Below are 19,083 nucleotides of genomic sequence, written 5' to 3' on the forward strand. Positions count from 1 at the left end.
ACTAGAGTGTAGTATCAAGGAAACATCACAATTATACGATCAATTTTTTTCACAGTCTTCATATAGGGTCTTTATTATAGTAAGTTAATTCTCTTGTTTTTCTAGTTGGTTAAAAATTATTTAAATTATGAAAGCATGTCAAAATTCGGTTAAATTTTTCACACTGAATTTTTTTTTTTTTAGTGAATCACCATGAGGTACAGTTACATACTTACAAACTTTCGTGCTTGCATTTCAGTCATACAATGATCTATTACCCATCCCTTTACCAGTGCCTATTTTCCACCACCGATCATCCTAGTATCCCTCCCACCACCCCTCCTCCTGCCACATTATTTTCTTTTAAAAGAAACCCTTCCTTTCCCAAACACATATGTTTATGAGGCTAGGTTTTCTTCATAGACTTCTACAAAAGTATTATATTGTAACAGATCTAACATGGAAGGAAATTTAAGATATACACTGAAGGTGTAAGATATATACAAAAGGTATTTGCTAGACTAGCAGTCAATAAATTCTGCTATTCTTACTATAATTTTTAAGGGGTCATTATTTTTCATAAAATATGTGGTACATAAATTTATATATAAAATGTTGAATGCAAAAATTAAAATTCTGCTATTGAAGAGTATTTTTTAAAATGTCAAGCTGCGATTCCTTTTGCCACATTAACTTTGAATTAATAAACTTCAACAGATGTAACCCAAAATACACTAGTGCTCTTTGGGCTCATCAATTTTAACAAGCAAAGGAGTCTTGAGACCAGAAGGTTTGAGCACTGCTGCATTCCCATGATGAATAGTTTGTGGAGCAGCGTTTCTCACAGTGCTTCCCCACAACACTAATCTCCTGAACCAATTAATAATGAAGGGGCTCTACTCTAGAGCAGGCTTGGTATTTCTGAAAAATCATACCATAAGCAACTCTTGGAGAGCTGCAATCCCTAACAGCCTGTTGGAGGCTGAAAGCAGTAGAGTACTCTACATTGTGTCGTAGCAGTTACGTCCAGTGCTTCCTTGTACTTTCGCAGGATGTTTCTGAGTACAGAACACATGGACCACCTACCCTCAGAAAAGTCAGAGGTATTGGCACAGCAGCCAATGGAATCCCATCAATGCAATGGCCAGGATCCAGAGACTATAAAACAAAGCTCCTGGCATTCCTGACCGTGCAACCTCTTATAGCCTAGTTCTCCTTCTCGGAGAACCTGGCAAGGTACCGAGAGCATCTCCTGCCTGCATGGCAGAGCCTGAAAAGCTCTTTGTGGCATATACGATATGCCAAATACAGTAACAATGATGGGTCTCATTCCCCTTACCCTGAAAGAGCCTACAATGTGGGGGCTGGAGTGATAGTAGAGTGGGTAGGGCGTTTGCCTTGCACTCGGCTGACCTGGGTTCGATTCCCAGCATCCCATATGGTCCCCTGAGCACGGCTAGGGGTAATTCCTGAGTGTAGAGCCAGGGGTGACCTCTGAGCGTCTCTGGGTGTGACCCAAAAAGAAAAAAAAAGAGCCTACAATGTGGCACCGTTGGGAAGGACGAGTAAAGGAGGCTGCTAAAATCTCAGGGCTAGGAAGAATGGAAACATTACTGGCACCTGCTCAAGCAAAATTGATGATCAACAGGATGACAGTGATACAGTGATGCAGTGATGGGCACAGCAGCATCTGCCGTAACTTACCTTCCAGTCGGACCACTAGGGGCACTTTCAGTTCAAGCTCCCGGCAAGCTTTGGTGATCCCATTGGCAATGATGGCACAGTTGACAATTCCACCAAAAATATTGACAAGGATGGCTTCAACCTGAAATTGAAAATGGCAGGGTGCCTATCAAAATGCTGACAGTCAAAGTTCTTAACAATAACTTGCAAAATTGACAACAAAAATAAGGCTTTCTCCCTCTTTAAATACAGATTATAAAATATAAAATGAAAACACTATGAAAGCTAAATTTAGTACTGAATTAGTAAATAGCAACACAAATTATTGTATTAAACTAGCAATCACTTATTTGAACTCAAAATCAATTCAGTCTCTACCATTTTTTAAAAAATATACTTTTTCCAATATTGTTGTCTGGAACTAATCTTTTATGAGTAGAGTGTTCTTTAAAATTTCATAAAATTTTGTCTTTTATGGAAAGTTGGATGGCAGGACCCTTTTTTTTCTCATGGAAGACCCAACTTAGTAATTGCAGTGCAGCTGGAAGAGGACTTTTAAAATGAGCTATGCGGAGTTAGTTTCCCCTTCCATATCCTGTAAGACCCACACCTTCATCACAGACTCATACTGAACTCTCACCAGTGCAGCCTGACTACCCCTAAAACAGTAGGCCAATAGCCTATTAGCCCCTAATCCAATTAACATTCTTCCCAAACTCACAAAAATTATGGTGGGCACAAGAAACTCTATAACTCAATCTAAAAATAACAGCATAGGTCAAAGAACACGTTTGCAAGAGGCTTCACAAAAGTTATACAGGGACACCAAAGAGAAAGAGACCACCACCCACTGGGCTTCCCAAGATACTCTCTGGTAGTGACGGGTAACACTGACAGAGTGTTGGAAGGAACCACCTCAAGACTACCACAGGCACCATGGGAAAACAACACAGAATCCCCCCAACCCCCACATCACAGGGAGTAGATGAGGTAAGAGCCCTGAAGCCTAAACAAGGAATACCCACATATATAATCTCTTTGATAAAGAATTCAGAGATGAAATGGTGAGGATGTTTAATGATGGTCCCACGGGAACAGTGAATTGGATATCCAATAAAATACAGGAGGATATGAAAGAACCAGTCAAATGGAAAGTCAATAAGATACCAGAGGAAAGGAGAGCAGAAATAAAAAAATGAAAAACAAATATCATTAATAAAAAATTCAGTAGATGAAATGAAAAACTCAATGGGTGACCCCAACAGTAGGAAATAATAGTTGACAAGAGAATCGAAAATGAGCTTAGAAAACATCCAGGCAACAACAGATGATGACAAAAGACCTCAAAATAGTTCAAAGGCAGGCAAGAGAACTATGGGACGAATTCAAGTAGAACATAAGAATCATACAGTCCCAGAGGGACAGGAGGCAACCCCAATGAGGTAGTGACAGTTAAAGACATCATTGCCGAAAAGTTCCCAGAGATGTAGAATGTAGGCATCCAGAGCCAAGAAGTCCAAAGCTATAAGCGATGTAGAATGTAGGCATCCAGAAGTCCAAAGCTATAAGAGATCCAAATATAAAAACTCAAAGACATATCCTAATAAGAATAATGAATACCATAGATAGAGACACAATACCAGTAGCAGCAAGATCAAAGAAGGAAATTATATAAAAAGAAGCGTCTCTTAGATTGACAGCAGAATTATCAGATGAAAATCCTTGAGTCTGAAGACAGTGCTGGGATATAGTGCAAAAACTGAATGAAATGAAGCTGTACCAAGAATATTTCCCAGCTAAATTCTCACTCATATTTAAAGGAATGATACACAATTTCATGGATAAAAAACAGCTCAGGAACTTCATAGACTCAAAACCAACTTTAAAAGAAGGACTAAAGGGGCAACTATAAGGCAAGACAAACAACACAAACACAATAAACTTCTATGGAAAGATTGCACAAAGCCACATGACAATAGTCTCTCTCAATTTCAATGGTCTAAATGCACCAATTAAGAGACACAGAGTGGCAAAATGGATTAAGAAACTGAATCCAACATTCTACTGCCTACAAGAAACACATTCGAATAGTCAGACTAAACACGGATTCAAAGTCAAAGGCTGGAAAACAACTCTTGAATCAAGCAACTTCTTCACAAAGGCTAGGGTGCCCATACTAGTATCTGATGACACAGATTTCAGGCTGAAATGGGTTAGAAGAGACAGCAAAGGCCATTTTGTAATAATGAAGGGATATGTACATCAGTAAGAAATCACTCCTAAATATTTATGCACCCAATGAGGGACAAGCAAAATTGCTAACAGACTTCAATGCAAGAAAATGCTAGTGACACAATAGTAGTTGGAGACTTCAACACAGCCTTGTCATCTCTTGATAGATCAATGACTAATACTCAGCAAGGAAACACTGGCTTTGAAGAAAGAAATGGAAGGGGGCTAGTGGAGAAATACAGAACTTTTTATCCGCCAAAAGCCAAATGCACATTATTCTCCAGTGCACATGTTCCAGTCTCCATTGCAAGATCATATGCTGGGCCACAAAATATATCTCCATAAAATCAAGAAGACAGAAATGATATCAACTATCTTTTTAGACCATGATGCACTGAACACAGATGTTGATCATACACAGACAGAACCAGAGAATGAGATCAAACACCTGGAAATTAAACAGCTCATTACTGAACAATCCCTGGGCTTGAGAGGGAATCAGTGAGAAAATCAAGATTCCTGGAAACAGATGAAAATGAGGACAGGAGCTACCAGAAATGGTAGGATTCATAAAAAGCGGAGCAAAGAGAAAAGTTTATAGCTCCACAAGTATACATCATAATGGAAGAAAGGGCCCACATAAATAACTTGAAGTTAAGATCTTGGAAAATGACCAACAAAAGGAGACTAAAACAGTCAGGATAAAACAGTCAGGAGGAAGGAAGTAAAACTTAGAGGATAAATTAATGAGCTGGAATCCACCACCCTTCCAATCCAAAAGATCAGTGAAACCAAGAGTTAGTTCTTTGAAAAATAAACAAAAAAACAGTATTGAAAAACCACTAGCAAGATTCAGAGAATGAGCGAGTGAGTGAGCGAGAGAGGGGCAGGGTGGGAGGGGAAGGAGGAGGAAGGAGGACAGGGAAGGAGAGGGCAGAAGAGAAGTGTCTGCCATAGAGGCAGACTGGGGGTGGGGCATGGAAGGAGGGAAACTGGAGATAGTGGTCTAGGAAACGCACACTGGTGAAGGAACATCATCATATAACAGAACATCAATCATGGACAACTTTGTAGCTACTTATCTCATGGTTCTTTAATGAAAAATTAAGTCTTTATCCAGAGGATTATATTTTTGTTGGCAATGGTGCTCCATGGAATATTTCAAAACTACAAACTTGTTAATTATTTGTTATTGTATGGAGGCATAGATTCAAACATTTGCATGATTTCTTAGTATCTATTAGTAAATGAGAATTACATTCCCCCAAATAGTATATTTCTCTTACATAATGAACTATTTGATAAAAAAAAATTACCCTCAAAGAAAGATATGAGTTCATATCAAAAATAAGGACAAAACGAACGTCAGCATTTCAGAAATTTTAGAAATGTAAAGTGCATCATGTTAATTTATTTACATATATTCTATATTTGAAAGCTGCAGGCCAAAAAAAAACCCAGAGTTGTCTTGACTTGATATATAGGGGTAAGAAAATCCTGTATAATTAACATAAAGAATGAGATAATGAAGAGAATTCATTACTTAGATTAATTGATAACACCCACAGAAAATGGCTATTCATCAAGCTGATGGCATCAAAATTCCAAGAATGGAGTCACAATTAAATTATGTTACACTAATTGCAGAGCATATATGTGTATGCTGCATGCCATTTTTAAGTCCCATTATTTTAATTTGTCAAATTAACTCATAAAAATGAAGATCTTATATTTGTGTAACATAACATGTAACTCTTTTAAAAAGTGTTTCCTGAAGCTTAAATTTTAATTTTGATCATTCTTAGAAACCTAATAAATAAGTACAGTAAGGGTTGGTCCATTGGGTCTGACAAAATCATTCAGAATCGATGTGCCCCTCATTGCACAATTAACACAGACAGTGGTGAGATCAAATGAGTTAGATCCTTGGCAACCCACCCTTTCATGAACATGGACTCCTCATCTATAGAATGGGAATACATCACTGATAAGGTTACTGAAGGCTTACCTCAGAGAATAAACACAAAATGAATCACAAGGTCTGCAAAGTACTTAATGGATGTTTCTATACACATTAATTTTGACAAGCAATGATAAAAGAGGGCTAGTTATCTAGAAAGCAAGTATGAAGAATACCACCTTCAATACGCTGAGGCACTTTGAATCACATATAAAAGAAACACAAATTTAACTTCCATAAAAAGATAATAACTTATGAATAAAACAAATAAGCAATATTTTTTCAGGCCAATTAAATTGTGGCTACACCCAGTAATGACAGTTATCATCACCATTCTCACATGCCAACTGGTAAGCCAAGCTTCCTATCTAATGATAGCTCTTCGATGTTGCTACCTTTGAAACCAGATATGGCAGTAGTCTCCTAAAAGCTATGGGATGAAGAACTTGTCAGAACAATGGGGGTGGGCGGGTAGGCTGGGGAACCATAAAAAAGAAATAAATATCCAGGGGTCCAAGTGAGAAACTCAAAAAGTTCCAAGGTTCACTGAGTTTTCTGTGGCAGAAGAAGGCCTTCGATTAAAGCACACAGTGGCACTGAGTAACCTCTGATCTCTTCCATCCTACACATAAGAATGCAGTCAGATTCTTCTCTAAACAAGGAGGATTATTAAAGCTCTCCATTCTTATAGAGTAAATCACTGCCTTAATACAACCGCAGAATATGTTCATTTTAAAGAGTGGTTACACCACATCAGATATTTCACTGCAATGGTAGGGAAAAGGGGGTCTCTAGGAGAAAAGATAGCCATAGTGTTTGATGTTCCTCGGTGGTATATGCCCTGGATGGAGGGTAACATATGAATCGTAGATACGGTATGGTCTCAGTAGGTATCAATGCCCAGAAATCTCTTACAGGCCAATATAAAGTTAACCACTCTAACTGGTGCTAAACCCAAGAAAAAGTCCTCTTTTCCAACAACATAAGATTTATTTTTTCAGTTTTTTTTTAAATGAACTAATACTATTTTTCCAGTGGAGTTGATTTACTTTCACTCTACACCCAAGCTGCTGCCTCCTTGTAAGTCACTTCGTGATCCTCTACAATAGGAGTGCGTCATTTTTTCCCTGTCAGCAGCTAGCACAAGCTATAATATAGTGCAATCATCTCATAAATTATGGTTTTAAGAATCAACAAAACTAACTCCTACTCTTAGTGAACATTATGGTGATTACCAAATGGAATGGGGGGGGTAGTGGAAAGAATGAGCAGTGGGGTCTTTTCAGTGGTGGAACGGCGCTGGAACTTTGGTGGCATAAAAAAGTGACACATACTGAGGTGTGCAGCACACCCCTGAAATTCTGTGATATTGTAAACTAACACCTAAAAAGAAAAACAAAGAATAAAAAATTAAGAGAACTAGAGACATATTAATAGAGATCTAAGTGCTATCTTCCTTGTATCAGACACAGAATTAAGTACTTGGTAAATGGAGATCAAATATGTATCACTGTGCTCAAAAATTAAGGTTGGGATCAGTGAAGAGAGATTTTTGGTGGGGGTAGTGTTCCAGGGGGCAAGGAAAGGCAGTAGGAATTCAGGGAGAAGGCAACGGAAGCATAGAGAAAGTAAAGCTGTCACCAGCTTGACTCATTCCGTATCTGCAGAGGGAAGGGGTGAGTGATGAGGTATACTAGAGTTGAGGCAGAGGTTTGCAAAAGAGAGCAAGAAGAGTGAAAGAAGGCAATGTGGGAAGAACACAGCAAAGGAGAAAAGGAAAGAGAATGAAAAAGAGTTTAACCCAATACTAACAAAACAGGACTTCTATTGGGAGGGGGGCTGTTTCCCCAGTGGTGCTCAGGATAACCCCTTGGCTATTCATGGCCAACAGGCCTGATGCTCACTGAGAGAGCAGCTAGGGCTTGCAGTGCCAAACAGTCACTGGGTCCTGCTGGGTGCTCAGGAGTCTTGAGGGCTGAACCTTCTGATGCTCGAGAGACCGTGTGTTGCAGGGAATCAGAGTGGGGTCAGTACATGCTAGGCACAACCTTAACCCCCGTGTTTTCCCTCTGGCCCCAGTAGTAAATATTCTTTCAAGGAGAGTAACAAAACACAGAAGCACACAGAATCCAGACTACAAAGGACACAGGGTGTATACAGGACTCTGGGAGGATAAACTCCATCGGGGGGCTGGGAAGACCCACGCCAGCCGAGCACCAGGCCCCACTGTTCTCTCCCACTATAAAATAATTTGCTGCCGCCATGCACTTTAATGGAAATCTGATTTAAAGTTTCACTCTGGACCACTTTCTATAATTAACTACTGTAATTTGCAATATCAAACTGAGAGTAAAATTAAGACAGTTATGAAAATGAAAGCCTGGTGATATCATCATTATTATTTAGCACTTATAAAATATGTCATTTTCAGTGGGTGCCTGGTGCATTCATTTATTATTACAACCACTAATTGCTGTTTCATGACAATACCAATATCAAATTTTAATAGTGCGCATGTTGTGTGTGTGTGCGAGTGTGCATGCGTGCATGCATGTGTGTGTGTGTGTGTGTGTGTGTGTGTGTGTGTGTGTGTTGGAAGAGAGAAAGTCAGTGCCCAGTCTATTTAAGTATCCAGAGACTCTTGGAAGGTTCTTAATTGCTTTTAGGAACAGAGTCTTTTCTAAACGCCTGGGTGAGAACTACAAGAGTTGCTATTTACTGTTGCACCAAAGTAAAGATCATTTAATGAAGCTGTGAAAGTGCCAAAGAGCGTGCAGAGGTCTCCAGACTCCAGTCCGCTAACCCACAGCCAGGGCTGAGGCAGCTGTGAGGAGCAATGCAGGTGGCGCGGCAGTACAAATGCAAGTTTTTCAAAGGTCTATGTGTGTTTGGCTTTGCAAAATACACTCTGGCTGCAGATTTCTGTCCACAATTAAAAGCAAAGAATAAGCTTCAAAGCAAGGATAGCTAGAGCCTTTGGTATTTATTCAAAATCCCCAACCCCCATCACAAATATACAAACCAACAAAAATCACTACTAGAAACCTTTCAGGGAACTTAATCCTTCTAAGTGTCTGATGAGCATTAGGGAACCATGCTCAAATATATTCACACAAACAATTTTTTTTGTAGGGGACAAACTTAGAAAAGTCCTAGGGCTAACTTATTCCTACAGAATATGATGTCAAAGGCATGGGAAAAGAATAATACACAGCAGGTTCTTAAAGGATTTGGGACAAATTTCAGGGGAATTATGAATTCTTTGCAACTAGCTAAAAATTGTTTTCATGTGCACTTTTTTTGGGAAACACTGTTTATACCTTTAAGAATCAAGCTTATTTATAATCACAAATATAACACCTGTGAAGCATTTAGCGGATCATGGCAATATTAGAGTTACTTTACATGTATTAACATACTTCACACATGATTATTATTGGAGGTGGCATGACTACTGTCCCTATTTTACAGATAATAAAACCAAGGGTATCTGAAGACACAGAAGGTCTGAGGATATAGCTTTCCCTTGATGATGCACGTCTTCCAGAATCAGCAAACTTATTAAGGTCCGATAAGTACTTTCCTGGTAGCTTCTCTGCTATTACCATAGTCAGTTCTTCCATAAATATATGACATAAGTATTATCCAACCCAACTTAAAGATGAGAATACCAAAGTTTAAACAGGGGAAAAAAAGTGCAGTATCACGGTCCATTTTCACAGGCTTGGTACAAGCCTCATCCATGAATGAAACTGTTGAAAAACTCAGGTATGCGGATTTTGTGACTGAGATCTCCAAGCACTCATAGAGTCAGGGATGGGTGGCCTCCTCCCATCTTTCTGTTCTTTTGGGAGCTTGGCAGTCACACCCACAAACAGTCGCTGGCGCCACATAAGCTCATTAATTGGCCATGATCCAGAGACTCACAAATAAATCTTGGAAGAGATCAACAAGCTGTAGGGATGCCTCTGACCCCAAAGTCACCATCCAGTTAAAAATTTAACTCCAGCTGTGTCACCCTATTTAAAATTTTAGAATTTCTGAAGCAACATCTCATATTGTACACCACTGATGTACCAGGAGTAGAATACCACGTTGTATGGGATATAAAGTAGAAGATAACCAATCTCATTTAAAAAAAACATCAGCACACAGGCTCAACCTCTAACACTATGTTAGTACTCTCTTATATAGGGGTTTAATGGCTCCAGGGTGAGATACAATAATCTTCAAAGTTTTCCTTCTAAGGAAACTTTTTAAAATCACTTTGAGCAAATTATTCACAACAAGAAATACCAATAAATTATTTAGGGCCTGCTTTTGGGGCAGGCTTGGGTGGTGGTTGGGAACATTTGAAATAATGGTGGTGGGATTGGTGCTGGAATATTGAATGTAATAAATTATTGTGAACTTTATAAAAATAAAATTAAATTAAAATATGCCAAATCATGCAGCTAGTATGTTAGTATGTTGCCATTGTATATATATATGTACATATATATTAAATATATTTGTAATTATATATACGTGCATATTAAAGTTTTGTTTTTTGGGTAACACCTGGCTGTGCTCAGGGTTTATTCCTGGAAAAGCTTGGGGACAATATATGGTACAAGGGGACTAAACCTGTGTCAGTCATTTGAAAGGCAAGTGCCCTACCCTTTGCAATATCTCTTTGACTCCATAAAAGAACTCAATTTTTAGACATTATTCTTATTCCTTTTAATGAAATCTGAGGTTACCAAATATTGCTTACTTTTTTTTTAAAGCCATACAGTTAATACATTTCCCTGAAGGTATAAGCTGTTAGACCCTCTTTCATTTCCTTTAAATGATTCTCTTTTATTCTTTTCCCCATCCCGTTCCTGTGATTCTCACTCATTTTTAAGCTATGGTGCTTGCTGCTCTTAGCACACTGACTTACTCCTTCTGCCATGTGCTCAGAGAGGTCTGCACTCCTTTAGCTGTTAATCTGTTCATATGCTCACCTGAGGTCACACTCTTAGATGAGGTGCACAGTTATGTCAGTGTTGCTGGTTGTGGGACTCTGCTCATACTTTCCAGGAGTGGCACCTCCTGGGCATGGTGCCCACCAGGGTTGCATCCCTCTCTGTGTTAATCAAACATGCCTTGCTGCAGTGCATGGCACACAGAACCAGTGAGTCTGGAAAGTAGCTAAACCAGCAATATAAAGTATTTTTTGTGTGTGTTGGCTTTGGCCACACCTGGTGATTTCAGGGTTTACTTCTGGCTCTCTGCTCAGAGCACTTCTGGCACTGTAAGCCCTGACCTGACAATCCCAGCAACCCCCTAAATGACAAAACATGTTCTAGATCTAAGATCTTAAACTGCAACTATGATAAGAGTTGGGAATGGGAGGGAACTACTCAGAAAATTGGATCCATGTCATCCTGAGGGTCAGCAAGGGTCAGCACTGGCAACATTTCAGCTGTGACCTGAAGGAAAGTCAAGACTGGTTGGTGTGATAGTACAGTGGATAGGGTGCGAGTCTTCCACACAACTGACTTGGATTTGATCTCCGGCATCCCAACTGGTCCCCCAAGCACCACCAGTAGTGATTCCTAAATGCAGAGCCAGGAGTAACTCCTGTGCACCATTGTATGTGACCCCCCCCCCCCTCAGCCCCCACAGACAAACAGAAAGAATCTGGATGCATTGAGAGCAATAAGGAACACATATAAAGCCAGAGTTTACCAAAGACAATGGTCAGTGGACAGAAAAGAACATTTGAGAAATGTAATAGACCACTCCAGGGGGAAGCAAGTCACAATCTTACAGAGCATACACCGTGAGAAAGTTTGAAAAGTCAGTGATTTAAGGAAACCTACTCAGACTTCACAGAAGGTGGGAAGAGAACCTTCACTTAGCAGTATCAAAAAATGTATCTGAATAAAGTTTAGCAGCCTGACTTTATGACCACATTTTACAAATAAACTATGGTTCACAGTTTAGGGTCTCACAGCCATTAACTAGTCAGAAACACGATAATCTGCCTAATTACACCCCATATCATCTGAGACAGCTGGCCGCTGATATAAACTAGCATTTGGGCAGTTTCTGTCCCAACTAGTCAACTCTGCAATGGCAGTATTAAAGCAGTCAGACAACACACAAATGAAGAAGCATGTCCCTGTTCCAAAAGAAGTGTTTGGCAGCACTCACACAGGCTCAGGATTACCCTCAAATTAAAATGGGTGGTCTTCACCTCCATTTAGGAGAATTACATAGGAAATAAGATTATTGCTTTGTAATTGTCTTATTTTCTTGACATTGTAAAATTTTTTGGTATACAGTTGTTTTCAAAGTGTGGTATATTCATTGCATGTTATTTTATAGTTTTAACCACTCTTGGTGACTATCATCCTATTTCTTGCATGTTCGTTGATTCCATGAATAGATAAGAAACAGATGTACTAAAGAAACTAGACTACAGTTTTCCTTCCATTACCATAGGTACTATGATTTTTTCTTTTCTTTTTTCTTTTTAGTTGATAAAATCATTCAATTTTTATTGATTATTTTAAATTTTTTTTGCTTTCTTGGGTCACACCTGGCAATACACAGAGTCACACCTGGCTCTGCACTTAGGAATTACTTCTGGCGGTGCTCAGGAAACCATATGGGATGCTGGGAATAGAACCAGGGTTGGCTGCTTGCAAAGCAAAGACCCTACCTGCTGCGTCCATATTGTTTTCCAAAGGCGCTGGACCAGTCGGCATTCCCGCCAGCAGTGTAGAAGGTCCCTTTCTCCCCACATCCTCTCCAACAGTGGTTGCTTTTGTTCTTTTGGATGTGTGCCATTCTCTGTGGTGTGAGGTGGTATCTCATGGTTGTTTTGATTTGCATCTCCCTGATGATTAGTGATGCAGAGCAGTTTTTCAGGTGCCTTTTGGCCATTCGTATCTCTTCCTTGGAAAAGTTTCTGTTCATTTCTTTGGCCCATTTTCTGATGGGGTTGGATGTTTTCTTCTTGTAGAGTTCAAACAGTGCTTTATATACCCTTGATATCAACGCTTTATCGGATGAGTATTGGGTGAATATCCTTTCCCATTCTGTAGATTGCTTTTGTATTCTGGTCACTGTGTATTTTGCGGTGCAGAAGATTTTTAGTTTAATATAGTCCCATTTGTTTATCTCTGTTTCTACTTGATTGCTTAGTTCCATGTCCTCTTTGAAGATACCTTTAGCTTCAAAATCGTGAAGGGTTTTGCCGACCTTGTCTTTGATGTATCTTATGGACTGTGGTCTGATATTGAGGTCTTTAATTCATTTTGATCTGATTTTTGTGCATGGTGTCAGGTCAAGGTCTAAGTCCATTCTTTTACATGTGGTTGTCTAATTATGCCAGCACCATTTGTTGAAGAGGCTTTCCTTGCTCCACTTCACATTTCTTGTCCTCATATCAAATATTAGATGATCATACATTTAGGGTTGTGTGTAGGGATATTCCACTCTGTTCCATTGGTCTGCGGCTCTGCCTTTGTTCCAGTACCATGTTGTTTTAATTGTTACTGCTTTGTAGTAAAGTTTAAGGTTGGGAAGGGTGATGCCTCCCATCATCTTTTTCCCAAGAATTGTTTCAGCTATCCGTGGGCGTTTATTGTTCCATATGAATTTCAGGATTGCTTGATCCATGGCCTTAAATCACTATAATGCTTTGGGGAGTATTGCCATTTTGACAATGTTGATTCTCCCTATCCATGAGCAAGGGATATGTTTCCATTTCCTCATGTCCTCTTTTATTTCATGGAGTAGCATTTTATAGTTTTCTTTGTAGAGGTCCTTTACTTCTTTAGTTAAGCTTATTTCAAGGTATTTGATTTTCTGGGGCACGATTGTTAACGAGATTGCTTTTTTCATGTCCCTTTCCTCTGTCTCATTGTTTGCATATAGGAAGGCCATGGTTTTTTGGGTATTGATTTTATAGCCTGTGACTTTACTGTACATGTCAATTGTTTCTAAGAGCTTCTTACTAGAGATTTTAGGCTTCTCTAGACATAGTATCATATTGTCTGCGAATAGTGAGAGCTTGATTTCTTCCTTTCCTATCTGAATGCCCTTAGTAACTTTTTCTTGCTAATGGCTATTGCTAGTACTTCCAGTACTATATTAAAGAGACGTGGTGAGAGTGGGCATCCTTGTCTTGTCCCCGATCTTAGAGGAAAGGCCCTTAGTTTTTCTCCATTGATGATAATGCTTGTCATAGGTTCGTGGTAGATGGCTTTGACTATCTTGAGGAAAGTTCCTCCAAAACCCATTTTGGTGAGAGTTTTTATCATGAACAGATGTTGGATCTTGTCAATTGCTTTCTCTGCATCTATTGATATGATCATATGGTTTTTATCTTTATTTTTGTTGATAAGATGGATTATGTTGATTGATTTCCAAATGTTAAACCATCCTTGCATCCCCGGGATGAATCCCACTTGGTCATGGTGTATGATCTTTTTGATGAGTTGTTGAATTCTATTTGCTAGTATTTTGTTGAGGATCTTCGCATCGGTGTTCATCAGGGATATTGGTCTATAGTTTTTTTTTGTTAGTGGTGTCTTTACTTGCTTTTCATATTAGAAAGATATGTGCCTCATAGAAACTGTTCGGAAGGGTTCCTGTCTTTTCAATTTCCTGGAAAAGCTTGAGGAAAACTGGCAACAAGTCTTCTTTAAATGTTTAGAAGAATTCGCCAGAGAATCCATCTGGACCTGAGCTTTTGTTTGGGGGGAGACTTTTGATTACAGTTTCGGGTTTCCTTGATAATTTTTTTTTCTTTTTGGGTCACACCCGGCGATGCACAGGGGTTACTCCTGGCTCATGCACTCAGGAATTACTCCTGGAAGTACTCAGGGGACCATATGGGATGCTGGGATTTGAACCCGGGTTGGCCGCATGCAAGGCAAATGCCCTACCCGCTATGCTATCACTCCAGCCCCGATTTCCTTGATAGTTATGGGTCTATACAGGTATTTCAAGTCTTCTTGGTTCAGTCTTGAGTGATTGTAGGAATCAAGAAATTCGTCCATTTCTTTTAGTTTCTCTTATTTTGTGCCATATAGACTTTCAAAGTAGTCTCTGATATTTTGAATCTCCTTGGTTTCTGTTGTGATGTCCCCCTTTTCATGTCTGATTCGGTTTATTAGGGTTTTCTCTCTCTCTTTCTTTGTGAGTCTTGCTAGCGGTTTGTTAATCTTATTTATTTTCTCCAAGAACTAGTTCTTTGTTTCATTGATCTTTCGAATTGTTTTTTGGGTTTCCATATCATTAATTTCTGCTCTAAGTTTTATTATTTCTTTCCTTTGATCTGGTTTGTGTTCCTTTGTTGGTCCTCTTCTAAGATCTTGAGCTGCGAAGTCAAACTATCTATATAGGCCCTTTCTTCCTTCCTGAGGAAAGCTTGTAGAGCTATAAATTTTCCCCTTAACACAGCTTTAGCTGCGTCCCATAGACTCTGGTAGCTTGTGTCTTCATTCTCATTTGTTTTGAGGTATCTCTTGATTTCTTCCTTGATTTCCTTCATGACCCACTCATTGTTCAATAGTGATTTGTTTAATTTTCAAGTGTTTGATTTGGTTCTCCACATCTGTGTGTGATTAACTTCCATCTTCAGTGCATCATGGTCTGAAAAGACAGTTGATACAATTTCTATCTTCCCGATTCTATTAAGGTATAATTTGTGACCCAGAACATGGTCTATTTTGGAAAATGTTCCACGTGTGCTGGAAAAGAATGTGTATTCTTTTTTTTGGGGGGGGGTGTATAGCCCTGTATAGCTCTATTAGCCCTGTCTCCTCTACTTCTTCCTTCAGAGCCAATGCTTCCTTGCTGAGTGTTGTTCTTGTCGATCTGTCCAGAGGTGATAAGGCAGTGTTGAAGTCACAAACTATTATCGTGGTGCTAGTTATGTCCTCCTTAAATTTTGTTAGGAGTTCTTTTAAGTATTTAGCTTGTTCATTAGGTGCGTATACATTTAAGAGTGTGATTTCTTCCTGTTATACATATCCCTTGATGAATAGAAAGTGACCTTCGCTGTCCCTTCTGATCTTTTTCAGCCTGAAATCTATGTTGTCAGATACTAGTATGGCACCCCCACTTTTTTGAGGGAGTTGTTTGCTTGCAGGATTGTTTTCCATCCTTTGATTTTGAGTCTGTGTCTGTTCTGACTATTCAGATGTGTTTCTTGTAGGCAGCAGGAAGTTGGGTTTAGTTTCCGAATCCATTTTGCCACTCTGTGCCTCTTGATTGTTGCATTTGGACTGTTAACATTAAGAGAAATTATTGTCATGGGATTTTGTGCCATTTTTCTGTAGGGTTTCTTGTTCTTGTAGGATTTTTCCTTGTATTACAGTAGCCCTTTGAGTCCTTCTTTTAGTTTGGTCTTGAGTCTATGAAGTTCCTGAGCTGTTGCTTCTCCGTGAAATAGTGTATGGTTCCTTCAACTTTAACTGAGAGTTTAGCCGGGTAAAATATTCTTGGTGAGGCGTTCATTTCATTAATTTTTTTCACTATATCCCACCATTGTCTTCGGGCTTGGAAGGTTTCTTCTGATAGGTCTGCTGTGAATCTAAGGGGTGCTCCTTTATATATGATTTCCTTCTTTGCTCTTGTTGCTTGCAGTATTGTGTCTCTATCCACGGCATCCATCATTCTGACTATGATATGCTTTGGGGATTTTTTATTTGGGTCTTTTTTAGCTGGCACCCTGCAGACTCCTTGGATCTGGATGCCCGCATTCTCTAGCTCTGGGAATTTCTTAGCAATGATGTCTTTAATTGTGTTTTTTTTTTTTCATTGGAATTGGTTCCTGTGCTTCTGGTACTCCAATGATTCTTATGTTGTTTCATTGAGGTCATCCATTAGGACTCTAATTCGCTCTAGAGCCATTTTGAGGTCTTTTGCCATTATTTGTTGTTGCCTATATGCTTTCTGCAGCTCATCTTCAAGATCACTGATTCTGTCTTCGGCTGTAGTCATTGTACTATTGAGGGCGCCTATCGAGTTTTTTTTATTTCATCTACTGATTCTTTTAATTGTGTCACTTCTGTTCGTAGCTTTGAAATTTCTGCTCTCATTTCTTCCTGGATTATCTTGGTGGACCGTTCCAATGCTGCATCCATATCCTCCCTTAATTTATTGGATGTCCGTTCCATAATTGCTTTGAGTTCATCAACCATCTTCACGATTTCCTCTCTGAATTCTTTATCTGAGAGGAGGTTGTATTTCTAGGAAGTCACTGCTGAGGTTACTGAGATTCTCCCTTCCATCTCTCCTGGTGGTAGGGATTTTTGCTGTTTCTTCATTTTGTTATGGGCTTTACTGTCAGGAGCCCTCCTTAGCTTGAGAGGGGCCTCAACTGAAGACGTGGGGCTATGATCTTTTTACAAAGGACTTTATGTGCAGCTTGATGTGTTCACTGACAGTTTTTGTGAAATTAGGATATGATAGGCTAGTTGACTATTAACATATAGTGACTAAGATGACCAGGGTATTCTTCAGAGGAATAGATTGCATCGGTTGTGGCCAAAGAACATTGCATGGAATGGGAGAAATAACTGCAGCCGCTCCAAAAAGAGGCCACGCCCCCTGACGTGAGGACACGCCCCTAACAATCTGAGCAAGAGGAGGAGGGGGTCAAGGCGGGGGGGGGGGGGGGGGGGGCGAGGTGACTGAGAGGCACGAGGCTGGTGTGGGGGCTTCAGAGCCCCTGACCGCGGGTGGAGGGCAATCGGAGAGTTCCTCCTGATTCTTTTTCTTTATACTCAAAATAGCTCAGTTGTTTGTGTTTGACGTCATTAAAGTATTCTACTGCCACAACCTAAACTCAACGTAATATACCATTGAATCCACTGGTAATCTCATGAATAACCCAGACCGGCCTTTATTTTTTATTTAGTCACTGTGAATTACAAAATTGTTCATGATTGGATTTCGGTCATACAGTGTTTCTTACCAGTGGCCCCTTCCTGCACCAGTGCTCCCGTCCCCATTTGCCTCCTACCCACCAGTCTGCCTCTTTGATAGGTGCATTTTTATGACTTTTGGCACTATGTAATCATGTGTACATATGTAATCATATGTAATTATGGTACTGTTGCTGATAGTCAAGTATAACTTTACTACCTTTCAGCTGCCCTCCCCCCTCCCAGTTAAATACTTCCTCCACCATATTCCACATATAGAGAGATCATTTTGTGTTGGTCTTTCTCCTCTAACTTTACTCAGCATGATACTCTCCATATCCATTCAGGTAGAAGCCAGCTGCATGATTTTTTTTTTTTTGCATAAGACTGGAGTGATAGCACAGCGGGTAGGGCATTTGCCTTCCACGTGGCTGACCCAGTTTCGATTCCTCCATCCCTCTTGAAGAGCCAAGCAAGCTACTGAGAGTATTCCGCCTGCACAGCAGAGCCTAGCAAGCTACCCATGGCGTATTTAATATGCCAAAAACAGTAACAACAAGTCTCACAAAGGAGACGTTACTGATGTCCGCTCGAGCATATCAATGAACAATGGGACGATAGTGCTATGACAGTGCTACACTCAAATTCACCAGAATTCCCACCTCCTCTTTATTTCTTTGCTATTTCAACAGCACTTTCAGATTTTAACCTCCCTTCTTCTGTTGACATTACTCGCCATTACCAATGTTTGTAATGTTCAATGTAATGTAATGTTTGCAATGTACAACTTCAGTGTCCCTGGGTTTAAAGAGGAGGCTAAAAGAATCTGTTCCAACTTTAGTATTACCTTATTTTATTGAATCACTGTGAAATACAGTTACAAAGCTTTTATTTTTTAATTTTAGTCATAACGATAGAACACCCATCCCTCCACCAGTGCACATTTTCCACCACCAATGTACCCAGTATCCTGGCCCACCATCCCAACCCTCCCCCCTACCTCTATGGCAGACAATTTCCCAAATACTCTCTCTCTACTTTTGGGTATTATGGTTTGCGATAAAGATACTGAGAGGCTATCATGCTTGGTCCTTTATCTACTTTCAGCACACATCTCCCATCCTGAACGATCCCTCCATCATTGACTTAGTTACCCTTTCTCTAGTCCAGCTGCCTTCTCCCCCAGCTCATGAGGCAGGCTTCCGACTATGGAGCAATCTTTCTGGCCTTTGTCTCCACTGTTGTCGGGTGTCAGTCTCATATTATGTTATTTTATATTCCATTAATAAGTGTAGGCATTCTACGTCTGTCCCT

The 19,083-nt window shown here is 39.8% G+C and overlaps 1 protein-coding gene across 1 annotated transcript in view; it reads right to left on the reverse strand.

Moving 5' to 3' along the window:
* SUCLG2 (succinate-CoA ligase GDP-forming subunit beta) overlaps positions 1 to 19,083 on the reverse strand; it is a 366,012-nt gene that overhangs the window by 25,044 nt on the left and 321,885 nt on the right. Inside the window, exon 10 of the mRNA XM_004612784.2 lies at positions 1,684 to 1,804. Within this exon, the coding sequence (XP_004612841.2) occupies positions 1,684 to 1,804 (121 nt within the window). The remainder of the gene's footprint in view (positions 1 to 1,683; positions 1,805 to 19,083) is intronic.

This window comes from Sorex araneus, chromosome 4 (assembly GCF_027595985.1).
Source record: "Sorex araneus isolate mSorAra2 chromosome 4, mSorAra2.pri, whole genome shotgun sequence".
NCBI classification, from domain to species: domain Eukaryota; kingdom Metazoa; phylum Chordata; class Mammalia; order Eulipotyphla; family Soricidae; genus Sorex; species Sorex araneus.